Genomic DNA, 24,975 nt, shown 5'->3' on the forward strand with positions numbered 1-24,975 from the left:
TATATCCAAACATTGGTTTTAGCTCTTAACTCCCATTTCGACCATTGAAATGTTCTTATAAGACGACAATGGATGTCTTACACACACCACAACTAATAAGCAATTTTCAAATGATCGGATGATCAATACGAAACTTTCCAATTCGACATCAAATGACTGTCTCACACAAATCATGTAAGATGTTTCAAGGTAATTTTCCACACGATCATCTTTTGACTTGAAGTGAAGAATAATGATGAATGTAGCTAAGACAGAAAGCTACCAATACATATTTTGAGAAATAGATAAGCGAGTTATACCCATCTCGAAATATCAAATGTTTATGATACGAAAGACTATATCATATACGACTTTTGTCTTAATAGGAGATAAGTAAGAGTATAATAGACTTCTGAGGTAGATAAGTTTTAGTCTCCACATATATTTTGTTGATGAAGTTACTTCGAGTTCATCAGTAGATCTTCGTCTTCAGTTGTAAGCGTCGTGAAGTCTAAAGATCAACTATACAATCTATCCTAGTCCGAAACTCCTATAGATAGATTATAAATCAAAACTACAGTTTTGATCAACTAAACTTGACAAACATGCTTGAGATAGCATAGCTTGCGAGTTTGACCGAGCAATGCTCTAACAGTCTCCCCCTTTGTCAATTTTAGTGACAAAACTATCAATACATATGGATTACAAAATAAATAAGACTCTATGGCTTCTCATCCATCATGCTTGATTTCCTTAGTTCTTCGACAATAATTGAATATTTTGCCGCTCTAAGTATTACAGTGACTCTGAATGTATTCAACCCAGCATCATTGTTGTTAAAGATCCGTAGCTATAACAATAATCAACAAGATTATTTTCATATTGTTATACAGTGTCATAATATTATTATACAACATTAGAGTTCAATTGTACCACAACTTTGACAATAATATTATGGTGATATGTATCACTCTCTCTTAGTCAATACTTCATATCACAATGAAAATTACTCCTCCTTACATAATGATCCGTAAACCATATGTATGTAGTGTAAACTACAAAATATTTCTCCCCTTTTTTGTCAATATAAATTGGAAAAGGTACAAAAATTATGGGATCATAATGAAATTTTCATAGAGATACTTCATGACTAAAAGAGAACATATCAACTTTGTTTCGATGATTTCACATAGTCGAAACTTAGTGTATTCACCAAGGAGTTAATAAAGATACAAGATAACTCCCACAATATTCCACAGTCCCACTCCCCATAAGAATTTGGCAATTAAGTACAAGTTCAACTAAGAACTCTCCCCCATAAAATGTCATTCCCAAAAGGAACAACAAGAGCGACCTTACTTTCACAAGAAAAGAACGATTTCTTTGGACATTAACAAATCACATTGTATCCAGAAAACTTAATTAAATTAAACACAAAGGAACCTTAATGATTAATTTAATCGGAAATGCTCAACATAAGAAAACTTACGGAGCCATACAATACTTTCACATAAAGTGGATCAGGGAAAGATCAATACCGCGGAATATTCAAAGGTTCATTCTATTTTTAATCAAAATTTGCATAATGATACCATAGACTTAACCTTTGACATATAATTCAAAGTTCATTCTATTTTTCATCAATATTTTCATAATGACACAATAAACTTAAATTTTGAGCATATATGGAATAATCACAGTTCATGTACGTAAACCACATATCCCATACAAAATTATTTTTGCAATATATATAAAACCAATAAAGATTAATACAGCAAAATCTTTTTCCAAATAATTTAGAATTTAAATAAATAAACCTAAAAACATTGCAAGATGAAAAAAATTGAGAATAACTAAGTGTAATCACAATAATTGTTATTCCAACCCTAGTTATCCTTCTTAAAAACACAAGAATAAATTCTCATAAGAAGTTTCCTAGATAATAACAAACTGAAAGAATTCAGACATAATCAACAACTAGAGATCGAACATAAGCAAGATCCTCAGTTGCTTTCTTCAGTTCAGTCTTCAGAAACTCAAGATTCTTTGTTGCAATTTCAAGTTGATCACGAACAACCCCAAAATATCGAAGAAGATTTCCATCCAATTGAGATGATATCTAAATTGGTTGATCATTTTCATGATCAACTGCGTGGAAGCAGGTTATGGAAATACGGTTCTCATAAAATTCAGCAACGTTGTTATCTTCAACTTTGTCTTCCTTCTTGCATCCATGCATTGTGCGGTTCATGATATCTCAAAATGGTTACTTGAAGTTATGGAGCGAACATTAAACAGAATAAGAAACTTCAATGTATATATATATGTTTTCATAGAGAAACCCTAGTCTCATATATTTATGTTTCCAAACACGACAATGTTGGAACTTGGAACCATATGTTCAGTCATGAACCATGTGCACGAACCGTCCGTGGTTATGAACCAGGAACTGATAAAGCTTATTTTAGAAGAATGTTTTGACAAAATATCAAAAAATGTTCTTAAAAAATGACAGTATATCTTTGCTTATGGAGCACAAGAAATTTGTTGATAGACAACAAATCAACTGTCTTAAGGAAGAGAGAAGAAAAAAAACTTTCAAGCAACAAAGAATAATAATTTAAGACTTATTGATCATATAGATTACCAAGAGTGATAAATAACCGGAGCAAGACGGTGAAGTGATCCCTTTTTATTTTATAAAAAATTTCTTAAGTGAAAGTAAAACAAAAACTACTTTGTCAAGAAGAGGATATCTTCTTGAACAACATGTGCATCCTCACACGGTCTCAAGGAGGACGCACAGCTATAAGCAGTCAAGTTATCATATGATGAGCTTTTTTCTCATCAAGAGTATTGACACACTCACTTTTTATTTCTTGAGAATCGTTTGAGGAGTCAATAAAATTAGTCTCAAGAGAATTAACAAGAGTGTGAAACGGAGTACCTGATGCTGCTGCCTTCTTGATTATGCGCTTGAGTCTGTTGATACTGGTTTTGAGTTCTGAAACACGATTATTGATGTAAATGTGTTCAGGAACGTTAGATGCTTTTGGTCCAATAACCCTATCATCCATGAAATGAGAGATTAATGTTTTTTTTTTCTTTCGTAGCCGCATCTTTGGAGCATATACATAGTCGTTTGTCCTTAAAACATTAATTCTTTTACGGTTGTAAAAAGATTTAGTGTTCTTTTTACCAACAAGAATTGGTTCATCACAACACTTATCTTGTTTAAAAGTTGGACAGTTAACCCAGCAATATGAGAAGTATGTTTGATGACTTCCTTAGACATTCATACAAGCTTGTTATGAAGTTTTTTATTCCGCAGACGGAACCGTCATCTTCTCTCAAGATGAACTTTGTTTCCGCGGTAATAACATCTAAGAGGGGCGTTTTCGGAGGTTGGTGATCATGGTTCTTTGGAACATCTGCTGCTGAAAAAGGTTTTTTACTGATGCAATTAGCACGAACAAAAATAGTCACATTAGTACTTGAAGCGTCTATTCCTTCATTGCCCAGTCCTCGAATATCACGATACATGCTCCAAGCACAGTATATGATTTTGTTGATCTAACGTTAAACTTTTTCAAGTTTTCTTCCAGTGATTTGACCTTGTTGTGAGCAGCCGTTAAAACAGCCTCTAATTTTTTTTTCGAGAGAGAGGAAAACACTTTCTCTGTCATTGAAACAAATTTGTTGAGAGACAAACTTTGCTTCAGATTCTGAAAGTTTTTCTTTCAACACAAAAAGATTTTGACGAAGATTTTCACATTCAGAAATTTTTGAACATACATCTTCTTCTCGATCTTTAAGAAGAGATTGTAATAAGGTATATCTACAATCATAAACTTTAAAGAGTTTTCTCGGTTTTTTATTTTCTTGACAGAGAGGAGTCAGAAACTTAGTCAAGCAGGATGATGACTTCTTTTTCTTCATGAGGTTGTCAAACAGCTTGATATATTGGGAGACTTCCTCATCAACATTGTTTTCAACATCTGATTCACTTCCATCTGAAAGTTCATCCAACTGTTCGTCCAACCGATATTCCTAGTTTTACACGGTTTCAGGTGAGGAAGAAGACGTGAGATATTCCTTCGAAGAATAAAAGCTTTGAACAATGTCAGAAAGTTTCTGAACTGGTGATGCTTCATTTGAGACATTACTGTTCATGGAGTCAGATTGCCACAAACACATACTTGTGAGGTATTTAACGTGTTTGCCTGTTCTGATACCAATTGAATAAGCAGGGGTATAACAACTACACCCAATATTTCATTCGGAAATCTGTATGGAAAACTCCAATACAATTCCAAGAGAATCAACTTGACAGTCAGACTCAATCACGGAAAAGTATGCAAGAGTTAAATCTCAATTTTTCAAATCAATTTGCAATCGAACAGATAGGAAACTATGAGCCAGATCAATATGAGAAATGACTTGGATTGTACCAAAGATCAATATCCAAGTATCAATCAATTTCAATATACAACCAAAGGTTGGATTTACCAATTGATTGAACTACACATAACCTGTGATATTTCAATTATATAAAGAAACATAATGCGGAAAATAAATAACACAGACACCAGAAATTTTGTTAACGAGGAAACCGCAAATGCAGAAAAACCCTAGGACCAAGTCCAGATTGAAAACCACATTGTACTAAGCCGTTACAGACACTAGCATACTACAAGATTAACTTCGGTCTGGAATATAGTTGAAACCTAACTAATCTCACACTGATCAAGGTATAGTCACGTTCCTTAAGCCTCTAAATCCCAGCAGGAATCTACGCACTTGATTCCCTTAGCTGATCTCACCCACAACTAAGAGTTGCTACGACCCAAAATCGAAGACTTATAAATAAATCTGTCTCCCACAGAAATGTCTATTCTGATAGATAAATATGTCTCCCAAAGAAATACCTACGAAGTTTTGTTTCATCTTATGATAAATCAAGGTGCACATGAACCAATTGATAATACGGTCTTATATTCCCGAAGAATAGCCTAGAAATATCAATCTATCACCTCACAATAACTTAACAATACGGTAGTAGAACAAGTTATTGTGGAATCACAAAAAATGAGACAAAAAGCTTTGTGATTACTTTTTATATCTTACTCATCGGAGAGAAATCTCTAGTAAATCTTAGAGAAGATAGTACTCAATACGATAGAACAATTAATATCAAAATATGCAACTACAGAGAAAATAGTTGGATATGGCTTCAGAATCCCAATGAAGTCTTCAAGTCGTTAACCTACACGGTTTTGGAAAAACCTAGGTTAATGGAGAACCGACTCTAATATGCAACTAGTATCACAAAGGAGGTATGGGGATTAGGTTTCCGAGTTGCTAGAGTTCTCCTTTATATATCTTTCAAATCAGGGTTTTCTTAGTTAGCTTTGAAACAAAGCATTCACTATTCACCGTTAGATGAAATCTTGATTTAAGATGCAAGCTAAGTTTTGCTTGAAATCAAAGCAATATATCTCCACCATTAGATGAACTTAGATTGTCACACACAAATAAAATATACTTCATTTAGATATGGGTAACCGTACCCAAACGTGTACACTTAGTTGGTTCAATAATAGTCAACCAAAGTTAGCCAGATGAACACTTTTGTCTAATCCACATTCATCTAACACATCTAGATCAACTATGATGATCAAAAATAATCAAAATATCTAATTGTATTCTTCATAGAGTTGTTCAATTGTTCATTATCTTATAGTATAATACATGAACGAATTGAGGCGAAATCGGATTGATTCGAAAGAATCAATTCATGAACATTTAAGCCACGGTTTGCAAAGATTGCATCCCTTATTATATAAATGTATTTTTTCATGAGTATGAAATCATACTTTACCGATTTAAGAACTTGAACCACTAATGTTTGCGAACGGGTATGCAAACTTAAGTTCCGGAAATTGGTCACAAGCCAACAGTTTGCAAACAGGTACGCAAACTTTAGCTCCGTACCGAACTCAGTTGAAACCGTTTGCAAACAGGTACGTAAAATTGGTTCTCAGACTTTAACAGTTAAATCAGTTTATTAACGGGTATGCAAACTTAAGTGCCCTAACTTAAACAGTTGAATAAGTTTGCGAACGGGTATGCAAACTTCCGGTCCTGAATTCCGTCAAAACAGTTCGTACACTAAGTACACAAACCGTAATGTATCCAGACATGGGTTTTATCTCTTAACACCCATTTCAATCATTGAAACATTTTAGAAGATGGCAAATGGATGTCTCACATACACCATTAGCTAATAAGCAATTTTCAAGTGATCGAATGATCAATATGGAACTTTCCAAGTCGACATCAAATGACTGTCTCACACAAATCATGTAAGATGTTTCAAGGCAATTTCCACATGATCATCTTTTAACACAAAGTCAAGAATAATGATGAATTTAGCTAAGATAGAAAGCTACCAAAAAGTGTTTCGAGAAATACCAAACCGAGTTATACTCAGCTCGAAATATCAAATGTGTATGATACTTTTTTTTTTTGCTTAATCATGAATTTTTATTACTAAAATTTTCATTTACACATTACAGAATGCCAAGATATTTCAAGGCAGAACAACTAAACATGGAAGGTAGCTAAAAGACTAACTGTTAACCCATTACAATAAGCCCAACAGCTAACATAAGCCTAGACATATCTAGGCCACTAAAAGGACACTACTGAATTACAGAGATGTTAAAAAATCTAAAATACAAGTCAACCTCATTTTCTAGTTTGCCTAAAAACAGAGGCTTCTCTTCAAAATAATGCACTTCACCTCTGCTCAGAAGTACTCCTCTCTTAGCCATTTTATCAGCAGAAAAATTGACCTCTCTATATGAGTGTCTGAATGTGATTACTGGAATAGATTTGTTGATCTAATCCATCTGCTCTGTACCATCCATGGTATCTTATCATTTAAGAATTCCATTATCAAATCCTTAAAATCTGAACTGAAGCATACATTCAACAACCCTTTTGACATTTCCCACTCACCTGCAATAATTAGAGCCATCACCTCTGCCAAGAAATTTGTGGAAATCCCAAGTCCACTTGAAGCTGAACCCATATGCTCTCCATAGTGATTTCTAGCAACAAAACTAATTCTTGCCAATCCTGGATTACCTTTAGAAGTTCCATGACAACAAATCAATGTTTGGTTTTGAGAGGGAAATGAAAGAAACATTGTTTCACTCTTATAGATTTCACTTTTACTCCTGAGATGCCAAAATGCAACACTATATGTAAGTCCAACATATTCCCCTACATTTTGCCCCTCATTCTGAAACTGCCTTCCTTTGCACATCTGTGAATTCTCCTTTTCAATTCATCCACATATGGAGCTTCAGCTTCGTATATCACATAATTCCTTGCAAACCATAATTCAACCATAATATTGAAAGAACATATGAACCATACCTCTTTAACAACTGGGCTTTTACTTTTTGCAAGACTTAAAACCTCATCAAAATTCTGAGGACAAGAACATTTAAACACTCCACACAGCCAGTGCCATATGGCTTCACTAAAATCACATTACCACATAATATGATCCATTGTGTCTTGAGTATTACCACACAAATAACACTTAGAAACTGTTGAAAAACCTTTTTTCCTTACTGATTCTTCTGTTGCACATGCACCTTTTAGTATCTTCCATAGATTTGTAGATGTGTAAGGATGTATGCAATGTTGCCACACCTGTTGAGTCCAAGCTTTAACTGAATACTTCTTCCTGATCATTTCGGTTGCATTTGACACAGTAAAGTTACCAACTTTTTCCTTTGACCAAATTCTTCTATCCTTTCCTCCCACCAGTACTGGTAATTCACTAATATCAAAGTATTGCATCATTGCTTCAGGGACACACCATTTTCCATTATGGATTAGATCCTTTACCTTCATTAATTTATTCTGCAAGATATACTCATCCCTAGAATGTCTCTCAATTATAGCATAATATTTAATCCATTTATCACTTCATACAGATATGTCTTCCCCATCACCAACAATCCATCTGCTTCCTTCTTGAACTTCAGAAATCACCCATTTAAGACCAGGCCAAATTGTGGACTCCTTATGATATTTAGTCCACTCCCCATTCTTATATTTGTATTTAGCCCTCACAAAAAATGTCCATTCCACATATTCATTCTCAATTTTCCAAAGTAACTTCACAAGTAGAGCTTTTATTTATCACTTCAAGTATCCTCAGTCCTAAACCCACCTCTGCTATTGGAGAATTAACTTCATCCCACTTAACAATCGCCAATTTTTTCACAGAAGGATCCCCTGACCATAAGAAGTTTCTGATAATTCGTTCACAAGATAGAATTACACTCTTAGGCCATTTTTACACTGACATATTGTAGATGGGCATGCTACATAAAACAAATTTAACCAAAGTCAGTCTTGCAGAAAATGCTAATGTTTTCTTATGACCATTGCAGAAGATGAAAATATCATCTGCAAACATCAGATGAGTTGGTTGACTTCCACCCCTATTCACCATTGGCTGAATTTTACCCATTTGAACCAGCTTTGATATATTTCTTCTCATAACTTCCTCAGCTAGGAAAAATAAAATTGGTGATAGAGGATCACCTTGCCTCAATCCTCTCCCTACTCCAAAGAAACCACATGGTCCACCATTTTACAAGTACAGAAATTCTTGCTGACTCAAAAATCTTCTGAAGCCATTAAATACCACATTCTGAAAAAACAAACCTTTTTAATACTTCAAACAAAAAACTCCAACTTAAAGAGTCATATGCCTGTGTAATATCAATTTTCAAACCCACATTGCCACCCCTTCTTTTAATATTCATCTCATTCATTAGCTCTGATGCTAAGACAATTTTTTCATGTATATTCCTTCCTTTAATAAATGCACCACGCTGTATTGACACCATTCTACCAATCATAGTACTAATTCTGGAAGTTATAATCCTTGTCATGACTTTAAAATTAAAGTTGGCTAAACCAATAGGTCTGAAGTGTGCAGCTTTCTTAGCACCTTGTATTTTTGGCAAGAGAAATAGGAAGTTAGAATTAAAACCCTCAGGGATGAATCTGTTCCTCCAACAATATTGTATAGCTTCCATTAGTTCTTCTCCCACAATTGTCCATGCAAATCTATAGAAACAACTAGGAAATCCATCTGGTCCAGGTGCACTGTTTGCTATCTATTCCAAAAACTGCATTTTTAATTTCTTCTTAACTAGGGACTGCATCGAGAAAGATATTATCCTCTTCAGTTAAGACTTTTGGAATTGCCTCAAAAATATCTTCCACAAACTGCACTTGCTTCTCTTCAAATTTATTCTTATAATGATCCACAAGAGTATCTGCAATTTGATCTTGAGAAGTGACTAAATTTCCATATGCATCTTCCAGTTCATGTATATTAGTTTGAGCATTTTTAATTCTTAAGTTTGTATGAAAAAAAGCAGTATTTTCTCCACCCTCCTTCACCCATTTCAATCTTGATTTACTTCTCATTAATTCATTATATTGTTGAGCAGCCAATTCCTGCCTCCCCTGGCAGTAATTAAATTATTTCAAAGATCAACATTCTCAGAATCAGCATCTGACTCCAATGATGCAGCAAGAACTTCCTCCTCTGTAGTTTTAACTTTAATCCATAAATCACCAAACACCTCCCAATTCCATTTCTTAAGGATGATTTTTAGTCTTTTCAATTTTCTAATAAAACAAAATGTTGGATTTCCTTCACAATTCTCCATCCAAGAATCTTGTATAACCTTTAGAAAGTTGGGATGAGTAGTCCAAACTGATTGATATCTAAATGGAATATTACTTGGTTTGTTATTAAGTACAACTCCACCCAATAAAGGTCCATGATCTGAAGTGCCTCTTACTCCAACCTTGTAACTCCATGTATCAAACTTCTTTAACCATTTTAAATTGTAAAAAGCTTTATCCAAATCACACGGAATTCTTTTCTTTCCTACCCTGTTATTGCACCATGAAAATTGAATACCAGTCTTGGATGGTTGAATTAAATTACAGGACTCTAAGCAATCTCTGAATTCCTGCATTGCTAGTCTAAGAATGCCATTATCAAATCTTTAAAATCTGAACTGAGGCATACATTCAACAACCCTTTTGACATTTCCCACTCACATGCAATAATTAGAGCCATCACCTCTGCCAAGTAATTTGAGGAAATCCCCAGTCCACCTGAAGCTGAACCCATATGCTCTCATAGTGATTTCTAGCAACAAAACCAATTCTTGCCAATCCTGGATTACCTTTAAAAGCTCCATCACAGCAAATCAATATTTGGTTTTGAGAGGAAAATGCAAAGAAACATTGTTTCACTCTTATAGATTTCACTTTTACTCCTGAGATGCCAAAATGCAACATATATGTAAGTCCAACATATTCCCCCACATTTTTCCCCTCTTTCTGAAACTGCCTTCCTTTGCACATCTGTGAATTCTCCTTTTCAATTTATCCACAGATGGAGCTTCAGCTTCATTCATCACAGAATTCCTTGCACACCATAATTCAACCATAATATTGAAAGCACATATGAACCATACCTCTTTAACAAATGGGCTTTTACTTTTTGCAAGACTTATAACCTCATCAAAATTCTAAGGACAAGAACATTTAAACACTCCACACAGCCAGTGCCATATGGCTTCACTAAAATCACATTGCCACGGAATATGCTCCATTGTGTCTTGAGCATTACCACACAAATAACACTTAGAAACTGTTGAAAAACCTTTTTTCCTTACTGATTCTTCTGTTGCACATGCACCTCTTAGTATCTTCCGTAGATTTGTAGATGTGTAAGGATGTATGCAAGTTTGCCACACTTGTTGAGTCCACGCTTTAAATGAATACTTCTTCCTGATCATTTCGGTTTCACTTGACACAGTATAGTTACCAACTTTTTCCTTTGACCAAATTCTTCTATCCTTTCCTCCCACCAGTACTGGCAATTCACTAGTATCAAAGTATTGCATCGTTGCTTCAGAGACACACCATTCTCCATTATGGATTAGATCCTTTACCTTCATTAATTTATTCTGCAGGATATACTCATCCCTAGAATGTCTCTCAATTATAGCATAATCTTTAATCCATTTATCACTCCATACAGATATGTCTTCCCCATCACCAACAATCCATCTGCTTCCTTCTTGAACTTCAGAAATCACCTATTTAAGACCAGGCCGAATTGTAGAATGCTTATGATATTTAATCCACTCCTCATTCTTATCTTTATATTTAGCCCTCATAAACAAAGTTCATTCCACATATTCATTCTCAATTTTCCAAAGTAACTTCATAAGTAGAGCTTTTATTTATCACTTCAAGTATCCTCTGTCCTAAACCCCCCTCTGCTATTGGAGAATTAACTTCATCCCACTTAACAGTCGCCAATTTTTTCACAGAAGGATCCCCTGACCATAAGATGTTTCTGATAATTCGTTCACAAGCTTGAATTACACTCTTAGGCCATTTGTACACTGACATATTGTAGATGGGCATGCTACATAAAACAAATTTAACCAAAGTAAATCTTGCAGAGAATGCTAATAGCTTTCCCATCCAACCAGCTAACATTTTTTGCATCAATTCTACTATCCCTCGTACTTGATGAGATTTGAATCTTCCTTGATTCGGAATCACCCCTAAATATTTATCAGGGAAAAAGGATAATTCCATCTGCATTTTCTCTGCAATAATGTTCTTTCTTGAAACTAATACTCCTCCCACAAAGCATTTGCTTTTTGCTTTATTCACTTCTTGACCTGAAGAGTTTTGATACTTGTATAATAATTCAGTTAGACTTTCTAATGTTTTCTTATGACCATTACAGAAGATGAAAATATCATCTGCAAACATCAGATGAGTTGGTTGACTTCCACCCATATTCACCATTGGATGAATTTTACCCATTTAAACCAGCTTTGATATATTTCTTCTCAGAACTTCCTCAGCTAGGACAAATAAAATATGTGATAGAGGATCACCTTGCCTCAATCCTCTCCCTACTCCAAAGAAACCACATGGTCCACTATTTACAAGCACATAATTTCTTGCTGACTCAAAAATCTTCTAAAGCCATTGAATACCACATTCTGAAAAACCAAACATTCTAAATACTTCAAACAAAAAACTCCAACTTAAAGAGTCATATGTCTGTGTAATATCAATTTTTAAACCCACATTTTCACCCCTTCTTTTAATATTCACCTCATTCACAAGCTCTGATGCTAAGACAAATTTTTCATGTATATTCCTTCCTTTAATAAATGTACCTTGTTGTATTGACACCATTCTACCAATCATAGTACTAATTCTGGAAGTTATAATCCTTGTGATGACTTTAAAATTAAAGTTGGCTAAACCAATAGTTCTGAAGTGTGCAGCTTTCTTAGCACCTTGTATTTTTGGAAAGAGAAATAGGAAGTTATAATTAAAACCCTTGGGAATGAATCTGTTCCTCCAACAATATTGTATAGCTTCCACTATTTCTTCTCCCACACTTGTCCATGCAAATCTATAGAAACAACCAGGAAATCCATCTGGTCCAGGTGCACTGTTTGCATCCATTCCAAAAACTGCATTTTTAATTTCTTCTTGACTAGGGACAACATCGAGAAAGATATTATCCTCTTCAGTTAAGACTTTTGGAATTGCCTCAAAAATATGTTCCACAAACTACACTTGCTTCTCTTCAAATTTCTTCTTATAATGATCCACAAGAGTATCTGCAATTTGATCTTGAGAAGTGACTAAATTTCCATATGCATCTTCCAGTTCATGTATATTATTTTGAGCATTTCTAATTCTTAAGTTTGCATGGAAAAAAGCAGTATTTTCTCCACCCTCCTTCACCCATTTCAATCTTGATTTACTTCTCATTAATTCATTATATTGTTGAGCAGCCAATTCCTGCCTCCCCCTTGCAGTAACTAAATTATTTCAAAGATCAACATTCTCAGGATCAGCATCTGACTCCAATGAAGCAGCAAGAACTTCCTCCTCTGTAGTTTTAACTTTAATCCTTAGATCACCAAACACCTCCCAATTCCATTTATTAAGGATGATTTTTAGTCTTTTAAATTTGTTAATAAAAAAAATGCTGGATTTACTTCACAATTCTCCATCCAAGAATCTTTTATAACCATTAGAAAGTTTGGATGAGTAGTCCAAACTGATTGATATCTAAATGGAATATTACTTGGTTTGTTATTAAGTACAACTCCACCCAATAAAGTTCCATGATCTGAAGTGCCTCTTACTCCAACCTTGTAACTCCATGTATCAAACTTCTCTAACCATTTTAAATTGTAAAAAGCTTTATCCAAATCACACAGAATTCTTTTCTTTCCTATCCTGTTATTGCACCATGAAAATTGAATACCAGTTCTGGATGCTTGAATTAAATTACAGGACTCTAAGCAATCTCTGAGTTCTTGCATTGCTAGTCTAAGAGGAGGTGTGCCACCTTTATTCTCTTCATAAGATAATACCACATTAAAGTCACCTAAAATCATCTAAGGCAAACTCCTTGCATTTATATGTAATAACTCCTCCCATAAAACCCTTTTATCAGTTGCAAGACAAGCATCATGAATACCTGTAACTAGAACATCACAAACTTGAACTGTGATAGCTTGTCTTGTGGATGAGATTACTGAAGGGGCGGATAAAGAAGAATGCCAAAATAACCAAATATTTCCTTTAGCTGATTAACTTGAATTATGTATTACCATCTGATTCATTCCAGGAAGCTTCAACTGTCTTAAGATACTCAAATGTGTATGATACGAAAGACTATATCATATACGACTTCTGTCTCAATAGGAGATAAGTAAGAATATAAAAGACTTCTGAGGATAGATAAGTTTTAGCCTCCACATACCTTTTGTTGATGAAGTTCCTCCGAGTTCTTCAGTAGATCTTCATCTTCAGTTGTAAGCGTCGTGAAGGCTAAAGCTCAACTATACAATCTATCCTAGTCCAAAACTCTTATAGATAGACTAGAAATCAAGACTATAGTTTTGATCAACTAAACTTGACAAACAAGCCTGAGATAGAAACGCTTGCGAGTTCGACTGAGCAATGCTCTAACATTCACTAGTATCAAGAATTTTACATGCAAGTCTAGCAGTACTTAAGGTGTTAAGTGGTTTTTGTTGGAAATGTGAAGACATTTATCTCTCCACAGATACCACGTTGTGGTTAATACAGAATAACACAAGTCATTATTGGACGAAAGATACTTGTTAATCCAATCATAAATATTAGTTACAGAGGAAGAATCATCAAGCATCAAGTTTCCAAACGGCAAAGGAGCCCATACAGATCTAGATAAAGGACAATGAAGTATTAGATGCTCAACTGTTTTAAGAGTATTAGAAGCACACATACTATAGGAATTATCTTGATTAGGTTTAAAAACAGACAATCTATCCCTAGTTGGCAGAATTCCCTCAATGCATTTCCACAAGGACACTTGTATTTTAGGAAGAAGAAAAACCTTCCAAAGGTTCGTATAGATAGTATTATCTTGAGCATTAGGATCAACAACACGAAAGTCACCGGCCAATAGGGCTGGCAACGGATAGCCGAAATCCGATACCGTTTTCGAAAATCCGGCATCCTGTAGGATTTAATTCGACATATCAGATATCGGATTCATATATTCTATCGGATAATACCTCTTAACCCTATCGGAACCGGATTGCGCTGATTCCGTTAGGTTAATATCCGACATCCCATAAGCCTATGGGTGTACTAGTAATTTCCTACCTCTAGGCTATTATCTGCAGAGAGAATTAACTTGATACTCATTTTCTCATTCTCAACAACTCTAATACAAAAATAGATCGAAAGCGATCAGTTCAGTTGGAGTGAGTTATCGATAGAGAGAACAAGTAATCGATTGATGGTCATAGTCTCATAGATTCTGAGAGAAGAAGTAAGTAACGGTTAACGAATCTAATGATTGATGTTTCTAAATAGGTTTTCTTTTCTTCCCCAAATTGATTGCATGTTTGATGTTTGAATGTTTCTGTGTTTTTTAGAATCAATTCTATTCTACTTTTAGCTTTTTCATTACAACTGAATTCGGGTTAAGTATATAGAGAGGAACAGAGAAAGTTAGGGTTTCAAGTATATAGGTTTAAGGTTTTTCATCTTTTGAAATTGTAAAAAGGAGTCCCTTTTCAGTTAACTTAGGAATTCCAATCAATTTATTTGAGACCCTTTGTTAGATGTCTCATAAACTTGTCCAAGTATTTGTGTGTTGATGATTTACTGATGATTTTTGCATAATTTTGAAGTATTTTGAAGTTTACTTATGTAGTTGAACCAAGTGAGAACAGTCTTATGTATTTCAACGAATTTGATCCATAATGGTATTATCTATCTGTCTATACATACTGTTTCTTACACTCAACACCTACATTTATCATTATATAGAAATAATTTTAACGGCTTATTATTTTATAGAATGATACTGTAATTATACAAAAGTGAAAGTAGTGGACACTGAAAACTTAAGATCTAGGATGAAATTCAAAACTAGTTTTAGGAAGACGAGATCAATTGTAAGCTCATTGATTACGGAGATGAATTTAAGAAATATGTTTGAATTATGTGGACATTGCACTTGTTTGGTATGCTGAAATGTTATCACATGGTTCAGAATGCCGCTTTAACATAACCACAGATTGAACAAGTAAAGAAGGACAAAACACAGAAGTAGATTGAATAAATGAATTGCAGTCACAGTAAAACTTTGTGGATGAATAAGCTATACTGGAAATTGGTGAGACCAATAATATCCCAGTGCAAATCCTTCTTTGGAAATTGATCTTTGATATATTGGTTCGGTGGAAGATGAATGGCCCTAAGTACCCAACTCTGGCAAAGATAGCAAGAGATGTGTTGGATGTTCCTGTGACCAGTGTGGCATCAGTGTCCATGTTCAGCGATGGTGGAAAGGTTCTAACAACACACAGAACTTCATTAGCTCCAGATTTAGTCCAAGCATTGTTATGCTTAAGTGATTGGATGCCATACTTCTTTGATGAAGGTAAATCTTCTTTTCTTTTCTTTAGTTCTTTTTCTTTGCTTTGCTTAACCGGTAATCTTCGCAGAGCTTCTGAAGTATTGTAGATATTTATATGGGTTTATAACCTTAAGTTAATTACTGATTCACGGATACAAGGAAAATGTGTGTTTTTTAGTGCTGTCATTGCTTGTTTATAAATTAGCACTAGGGTCTAAAAACTTAGTCAATTGAATCTTCGAATATATGCAAACCCTTGTCCAAGGTTAAGGGAGGGTACAGAGAATGATCATAATAGAAATGTCGTCACTTGAATGTTTTTTGGGATATTTTGATTTTGGGTCCCATAAAATGGTATACCTTTGCATTTAGAGCCTAACTTTGTCCAGCTTTGAGTTTGGGTCCCGGTGGGTCCCAGTCAAACAGTTGACGTAACGGTTGACCAGTTGACCGTCTATAATTCAATTTTATTTTCAATTAATATATTAATTAATTAACTCCGTTAAGTCAGAAACATGGCCACGCGACCTGCACGTGACTTTGAAAAAAAATCCTACGAACACATAAACAAGATTTTTCGGTCAAATCAAGTCTGTGATTTCTGCATTCAAAACAAGTCTGTGATTTCTGCAGTTAAACTTTTGCAAAGTTTACAAAATAAGATTATTTCAAATTTGGAACATACACGATCCACCGTCATTCATCATTTTCCCACTGCTCAGGTGTGCCTAGCCAATCCATAATTCTATGCATGTTTCCCCTTCCACTCGTCGAAAATACAACACCACCTCTCAAGAAAGCTCTACCTCTCCGAGCACTAACACCTCCTCCCCGAGAACCAACACATCCTCTCTGAACACCACCAACACCTCTTCCGGTTGGATTTAGTACCTACAAGAAGATATAAAAGCTGGAGCAGTTAAAATACATGATCTCAAACATACCGCTTTCGTATGCAAGTGTTCGCAGTTAAAAAATATTATTCTTACCTGAGATTGTGCACTTCTAGTTGGCTCTCTAACTAGTCTAGGCTGCTCAGGCATCATGATACCAACTCCCACAATCTGACCTCCACGTTTATGCACTGTTTTTCCCCTTGCATATCCCCTTGCACCTCTTCCCCTTAAAGTCCTTCCTCTGCTACTTGTAGGCACCTCAGTGGAGGTTTTTCTACCAAAAACAACACTTGTAGTGGCAGTAGAGGTAGTGACAGGTGTAGTTACTTCATTTTGATTTTCAGTTGTAGTTGCAGGTGTAGTTGTTCTTCCACCTCTACTTCCCCTTCCTCCTCTACAACCTCTTTCTCCCCTACTTCCTCTTCCACCTCTAGTTATTGTAGTTACAGAAACTGAAGCTTGCTCATGTGCAGTTGTAGTTGTAGAAACTGCACCATCTCTTTTCCTTTTAGTACCTCTGACACTCGTGACACTTGCAGCAGTTGAGGTTGATGCTTCATTTGTGGCACTTGCTGGTGCTGGCTGTGGTGGTGGTGGCCTTGTTGCTGGATTTGGTCTCACATGAGGACCTGTGAAGGTAGCTGGAGCTGCACACACACATGAACACATTGACTGCCCTTGACTACTGATTTGTGAACTAACTAGATTTAACAATTCATTCATTAACTTCAATATTTGCAACTACAATTAACAACTCATGGAAAGACAAACACGACAAGTTCAGAGACAAAAACAAAAATTGGATAAAAACAAAATAAAAAATTACAACTGAAACAAAACAAAATCAATCCATTAAACTATCAATCACCATTAGACAACATGGGTATTCATCATGAAAACCTTAATTAAGAATATCCTAAATTTTATTAACAAATGAAAAATTCCTTTTCCATACCTTTTGGTTGACCTAAAATCGACAGCAACAATAAATCAACCTCCGATATTAACTCTCAATCTTCATTGTCACAACTACGAAATCCCTAGTACGATCGAATTCAATCAACGATGTACATCAAAGAGCCCTAATTATTTCTCTTCACTTTCACAGATCGATGATATTGTGTCTGAAATTTTAGGGTTAGAATTATATACCCAGATAAGACTAGAACTAATCCATAACTTGCGATCAATATTTTCCCACGTGTCTAACTTGGTAGAGTTGGTAAATAAACAAAAAAAATTATTTTCGTTGGTCATTTCACATATTATAGACGGTCAACTGGTCAACCGTTACGTCAACTGTTTGACTGGGACCCACCGGGACCCAAACTCAAAGCTGGACAAAGTTAGGCTCTAAATGCAAAGGTATACCATTTTATGGGACCCAAAGTCAAAATATCCCATGTTTTTTAATGCTTCCATTGTTTGTTTCTCAAATAGCACAGATATGTAGTCATTTGAATCTTAGAATATGCGCAAACCCTTCTCGAAGGTTACATCAGGCGTCATATACTGTAGGTGTAGATTAGGCTATCGAAATATTCCAGTTTCAATTTGATAAGTTAAAACTGCACAGTGTTAGATGATAGGACAAGTACCCATTCAACAAGCTACTCTATAACTTGAAATTTTTACGCATCATCTCACTTCGTCAAAACTATTAAATCATATTCATGAATGAACTAAAGAACTGCTTGTGAAATATTTTTTTGTTTCTTGAATTTTCTTATCAAGTGATTCTGTGTGGATGCAGATATGGAAATCATGGACTGAAGTGAAGTTGATGCAACATGCCAGGCAGCCAAGCAAGATCACACTGCTCACTAGCGTGTTGACATTGTTACTTTGTTACTTGTTAGCCTCCGTTACACATTGTTTTTTTTTTGGCTTTGCTGTAGCGTGTTGTGTACTTTATTTTTTGTGCTTGTGTGGGTTTGTACTTTTCGCTGAACATTTTTGAACTCAAAAAGACAAATACTCTGTTTTTTTTTAAGTTTTTAGTTTTTTTCCTAGTTACCGGATTTTATCGGAAAAAAATCCGATAATCTAACCTTAACCTTATCGAATTGGAATTTTTGGTATCCGCAGGATATTATCGGATATCTGATAATCCTTAACCTTATCGGTACTGTCAATATCCGACGGATATTTATCCGTTGCCAGCTCTACAAGCCAACATCGGTACTGTCAATATCCGACGGATATTTATCCGTTGCCAGCTCTACAAGCCAACATCTTGTAGGCCGACTTAACAGTAAAACTACCGTTCTCAGTGAAAGGCCAAATCAATCTGTCCTGGACAGTTAAAGGAATCTTAATGTTCATGATTTTCTGATAATTTTCTTGAGTAAAAAAAGTTTGAACTAGGTGTGGGTTCCATGCTCTAGTAACTTGATTAATATTAAGTTGTCCACACATATATTAGGGGTTAGGGTAAGAGATGCATGAAGGGGAAGACATGTTAGGCACCCGATTATCAAGAAAAGCATCCTAACTTCCCACACAACATTATACTTAATGATACTAAGGCCATGACATATACTCTTCCAAACCCAAGATGTATCCCTAATATCCTTATGATGCAAAGGATGCCAGTTTTTGAAATATTTACATTTCAAAATTTTAAACCAAAATTCATTTTCAGAGTGAATAAGCAACCAAGTAGATTTTTTCAAGAGAGCTTTATTAATAAACTTAACTCTTAAAACCTAGAGCACCTCTAAATTTGTGCGTACAAACTTTATCCTATTTTTTTGGATAATAAAAACCACAATTAGTTCCTTTCCCCTACCAAAAGTCCCTTTGGGATTGCTCCGTTTTATGGATGAGATTATCTGGTAGAAGAAAGGAGTTCATATGATATATAGTGGAAGAATTCAAGACATTATTAACCATGACAGACATACCTGGATGGGACAATTGCTTACCCTTCCACTTAGAGACTCCATTAACAAAGTGGTCAACAAGATGAGAGAAATTTTCAAACCTTGCTTTTTTTGGGAAAAGATGAATGCCCAAGTGCTTATCTTTAGGATCGACTCTCTTGACATTAAGTGACCTATTGAGAGAGACACGGAGATCCGGATGAACATTCTTACTGAAGAAGCATCCATATTTTTGAAAATTTATCGTTTGTCCAGAGATGATACTAAAATCCTTAATGAGAGACATTAAGTTATTAGCCTCATCATGAGTGGCTTTAGTGAATAAAAGGCAGTCATCGGCAAAGAGTATGTGAGATATACTAGGGGACTCTTTGTTGACTTTAAAGCCATGAATAAGATTACACTATTCCACATAGGACCTTACTCAGCTTTTAATGCTTCCAAAAACCGGTGCCACTATAGTACATTTATAGATGGGGAAAAACGATTTGTTGGTTTTTTAGGGAATGTGGAGAAGACCGTGTGGACGGAGGCTCCTCAACCGAGCAAACTGCCTATCCTCAAATAGATGCTCTACATGGGAGTGTTTTGACTTCGAGAGATCAATCTATAGGACTCCGGACTAAACCAAGACAATGGCCGTTCCAGAGTCAATTCGGTCACAAAGAGGGAAGAGAGTTGATTTGTAGGAGGGAAGCTGAGAAGTGTGCGATATCAATGATGATCAAGGATTGTGAATGTGTTTAAGTTTCTGCAAGTTTTCTGTGAACTTTTGCGTTCGGATAAGTTTTGGTCGATTGATTAAATTCTTGAGAGTGATTGCTCGGATAGAATTCTTCTGTTAGACGAACGTTGTCTTGTTTCAATCATGGATTCAGAGACTTATTTATATTTCCAGAATAGTAGACACATTGATCTCCAGTAAGTGTGACGGTTGCTCGAGTGAAAGAGTGGAAAAGTGGGAAATCGTGGTTTAACCAGTTCCAGGTCGTGCGGAGACTTGGTTGATTGTTCCACCCACTACTTTGCTAAATCCCTCAAATTCTTGCACGACTTACTCAAATTTCTCATCGTGGATGAACACATGTGTTGTAGGCCACCAGACCAAAACCCTAATGAATATCCCCCATGTGACCTGATTGATGTCTCACGAACGTGGAGTCTGCAGAGCAGACGTATATTTGATCAGTCAGTCGTTGACTTGATTAGACGATGAGTCTAAGTATTGTTCAGTCGAGCATGATTGTTGAATTCTCTAGGATTCATGAATTGAACATGTCTGCTGGGACGTGTAGTTCTCGAATGAATGATGTTGATAGTATGAGTAATTGCTCTAATCAAATATCGATCGTATGATGAATTACTGAATATTGATAGTTGAATCAATATTGGAACATCTGAGCAAGTATTGCTCATTGGATAAATTACTGAATATTGATGGTTGAATCAATATTCGAGCATCTGAGCAAGTATTGCTCATTCGATAAATTATTGGTAAAGTGACCAAATAAAATATTAATTAAAATATTGATAGCTGGACCGAATATTGTATAATTAATCCATATGTTGATTGCTGGATGAACATAAATTTATTAGTGTTTGAAATTTCTCAGAATTATGATTTGCGGAGCATTTGTTCGAAACCCTGATTTCGATCAATTCCTCGTCAATTGATAATTTACTGAAAATAAGTCAATGAGTGAAGGAGTGACCAGATACATGGGATGATGGTCGACCATGTAGTGCCCAAGTGCTCGAGTGAGCATGTACCATAGTCCTTTGTTGACCAGTTGGTGAAAGAATGATCAAATGCTAGTTTAATCATTTATTAAAATAACGCTCGTGCGAGTGTTAGGTAGTAAAACTTAATTATGGAGAGATGAGGAACCGACCAAGGGGTCAAGGGACGGCCTTGGTGGTCATGGGACCAGCTGACGGTCGATTGAGGCAAATCCCAAGTTGGTTGGAGAGAGTTTGGACCCAATACGAACAATTGATAGCAAATTAGGTCAAAATTATGGATATGTGTGGGACCGGCTCATTGAAATCCTTAGGTCCGGCCTAGGTTGGTCAAGGTAGCATGCCCGTGTCACCATAATGTCCATGTCTCAGACCTGAGAGTTTTGATATTTTTGGCGCGTGTTTGAGCAATATTTTGGATTTTCAGAAGAGTTTGATCTTGAATGAAACTCTCGATCTTGCTCGTGCGACCGATATTTGAAAATATTAAAATAAAAATATTTTAATACTTGACGTGAGTAGCATAGTCGGTCATGTAACCATTTGACTTTTTGGCTTTTTCATGGTTTGAGCAATATTTGAGAAAATATTGAAAAACTAGGGTTTTCTCCCAAACGATGGAGTTCCGTGAGATGATGGAAATAATAATACGAGAAAATAAGGGATTGTAAGGTATGGGACCAGCCACCCTGGGGCATGGTCGGCCGGTTAGGTGGCCCGGTCCCGTGACACCTTTTCCTATTTATGTTTGATAAAAGTATGGAGAAAATAAGAGTTTCGCTCAAATGAAGGAGTCTCCATAAAATGAGAGAAATAAATTAAAACAAAATAAAATAATGGAAAAGGGGGACCGGCCACGGTGGCATGACCGGCCGGCCGGTGGTCCCAGTCCCGCGCCTTGTTTATTTCAGTTAATATTTCCTTCGTAAATTCCTCGTTCGTCCATATTTTTGAATGCTCGTTCGTGCGTTCGGGCGTTCATTCTTGTGTTCGGGTGCTCGTTCGTGCATTATTGTCGAGTGCACTTGCACCATTTTCTCGTGGCTTACTCGATGATAGCCCATACGTCCGATTATTGAATATTTATTACTAATTCATGAAATTCGGCTGAGAATAATTCATGAAACGGAGTAATAAAAATTACTTGAGTATTTATTACTAATTCATGAAATTCAGCTGAGAATGATTCATGAAACGGAGTAATAAAATGAGTTGAGTATCTATTATTAATCCGTAGAACCCAGCTAGGGATTCAGGGAACAGAGTAATGAGATAAAATGGTTATCTATTACTAATCCATGGAATCTAGTTGGATATCAGCCATGGAACGAAGTAATGAGATAGAATAAATTATTTTCTAGGAATTCAGTTGAAAAATGACACGCTGGAATTAATCCATTTGCAGAATCGAGATATGAGATAGAAGTATCATACTCGTTCTGGGGGTGTATAGTCAGGGAACAACGGATGGCGTGACGTTCTGAAGGCGTTAAGCTCTCTAAAAAACATTATGTCTAGGGAACCGCCTAATCATCAATATTCTATACACGGTCTCTCTACGTAGTCAGGGAACAACGAATGGCGTGACGTCCTGAAGGAGTTAAGCTCTCTAACAAACATTATGTATACGGCACTGCCTAATCATTAAGATTCTATGTAGAGGTGATGATGAAATGTGTGAAGCATCGAACGTTCAGCTGGGAGGTCTTTCGAGAAACATATTCATCATAGCTCTGAGAGGAATGTTCGCTCAGTCAGAGATCGTGAAACGGTTCACGGTTCGTAAAATATAAATCGTCACATACATTCCTGAAGTCGGGTTAGAAACATGTAGTATCATAATTTTACGATTTTGACCTTTATCGAAAATCCACCATCAATAACAGTGTTAAAGTCATTGGGTAATGATACCGGTGATCTGAATTCGAAACTCGCCGGCACCAAATTCACTACCAATCAAAAATAAAAAATAAAATAATGCTTTCAAAAGTTACGTTACCCTAAAACATCATGATTTTTGGTCTATCCCAAGCCATGTAGTCGTTATGCGGGAGTAACTCATAGTAGAAGTTTAGAGAATTAAACAACAATGAATGAAGATGTTATCCCCGCTCTCTAATTCATTATGGAAAATTGTTCACATACGCCATACCTGGTTTGGAATTCTTGAATACCTTGCAAAGCAGCCATAAGCCAATTAGCCAAAGATGACAAGACAACATTTGAAAAATGAGAAGTTGTTTGGTCTTGAAAACGGAGTGACGGTTAATTTACAAGAAAAGCAGAAGAAACGTCAAAGGGATAGATACCTATGACATGGGATGCAAAGTTCTTCCACTTCATTAATTTACTCACAGCAGGCTTTTAAGTAAGTTGTTTGGGTTTTTGATATGGTATCAGCACCCCCACTGAATTGAAAATCTAGGGTGCATAGATTTTCAACAATTGAAGGTGAAAATTAGTCTATAATAACCCAAAGTCCACACAGTTTGACATTGGTCCTCCGCATGGCAGTTGAATGCTGGAAGCCGCTTTCTCAATCTTGATCATCGTGTCATGTTGGCTTGGTTTCAACCTGAAACATTGGTGTAGTGTGCTATCTGTAACCAACCTGTTACCACGGACAGTGTAGCACCACTGCAGGAAATGACAAAAGAGTTGTGCATGACCACGGATTTCATTCTTTGACAGAAATTTCACGGCCTCGCCCACGTGATACAACACGTGCAGCACGACCGCAGACTGCAAACTATGGAGAATCTAACCTGGTCGCACGAACGTCTATGTGCAACAAGCCTACTTTCTCAAATTCAGATTCTCTATTTCTTGCCACTAGTATTTATTAAACTTTTGTTTTGTTTTTGTTTTGTTTAATATCAAAAAGGGGGAAATATGTACAAGACGGTCAGCTTCAAACTTGATAAAACCCTTCGAAACGTAAACTTTTAGATCTTTTGGTTGCGTGAATGATACGATGTGTGCGAGTACTTGAAAGTTGGTCAATGCACTCACCTTCAAAATAATGTACAGCACCGCATAAGCTGGAGAACGAAAGAATGCAAGATTGCACTCGGAATCATGACCTAGTTCCGTTCTTAATTCCTTGTGATAGCTATTGCAATCAATCAACTAGTACACTTGCTAGAGTCTCCTGTAGAGGAGGAGTTGCGGATGTTTACGTAATGAAGTGGTAATATATCAACAGTTTGCAAAAAGAAAGAAAGAAAAAGAGTCGAGATAGAAAGAAATCTTGAACCCTTACGACCTTACTCCTCGGGGTCAATTTAATGGCAGTAATAGAGATTCGTATATCCCACAAACCTACCATGATGTTGGCCGTCAATCCTATAAAGAGTAACATCATACTCGACTTGTTACTTGT

At 35.9% G+C, this 24,975-nt stretch overlaps 1 protein-coding gene across 3 annotated transcripts; it reads right to left on the reverse strand.

The window, feature by feature from the left end:
• Window positions 1–16,655: 16,655 nt before the first annotated feature.
• LOC113323742 (ena/VASP-like protein) lies at window positions 16,656–24,135 on the reverse strand. 3 transcript variants are annotated; one of them, XM_026572081.1, is made up of 3 exons: window positions 23,903–24,135; window positions 17,062–17,615; window positions 16,656–16,963 (listed from the first exon to the last, which is right to left on the reverse strand). In XM_026572081.1, the coding sequence occupies exons 1-3, from the start codon at window positions 23,934–23,936 to the stop codon at window positions 16,769–16,771; spliced, it is 783 nt and encodes a 260-aa protein (XP_026427866.1). In that variant the 5' UTR covers window positions 23,937–24,135; the 3' UTR covers window positions 16,656–16,768. The 3 variants fall into 3 exon arrangements, with proteins under 3 accessions (XP_026427866.1, XP_026427865.1, XP_026427864.1); XM_026572080.1 differs by having other exon boundaries at window positions 23,746–24,135; XM_026572079.1 differs by lacking the exon at window positions 23,903–24,135 and having other exon boundaries at window positions 17,062–17,757.
• Window positions 24,136–24,975: the final 840 nt, after the last annotated feature.

The sequence above is a fragment of the Papaver somniferum genome, chromosome 11, assembly GCF_003573695.1.
Source record: "Papaver somniferum cultivar HN1 chromosome 11, ASM357369v1, whole genome shotgun sequence".
In the NCBI taxonomy this organism is placed as follows: Eukaryota; Viridiplantae; Streptophyta; class Magnoliopsida; order Ranunculales; family Papaveraceae; genus Papaver; species Papaver somniferum.

What these genes read in the sequence shown, in the direction of transcription:
- LOC113323742 (XM_026572079.1), bottom strand. Translation starts at nt 17,691, where the DNA reads ATGAATGAATTGTTAAATCTAGTTAGTTCACAAATCAGTAGTCAAGGG. An exon ending in CTAGAAGTGCACAATCTCAG is followed by an intron (nt 16,964 to 17,061) that starts GTAAGAATAATA and finishes ATCTTCTTGTAG; the next exon opens with GTACTAAATCCAACCGGAAG.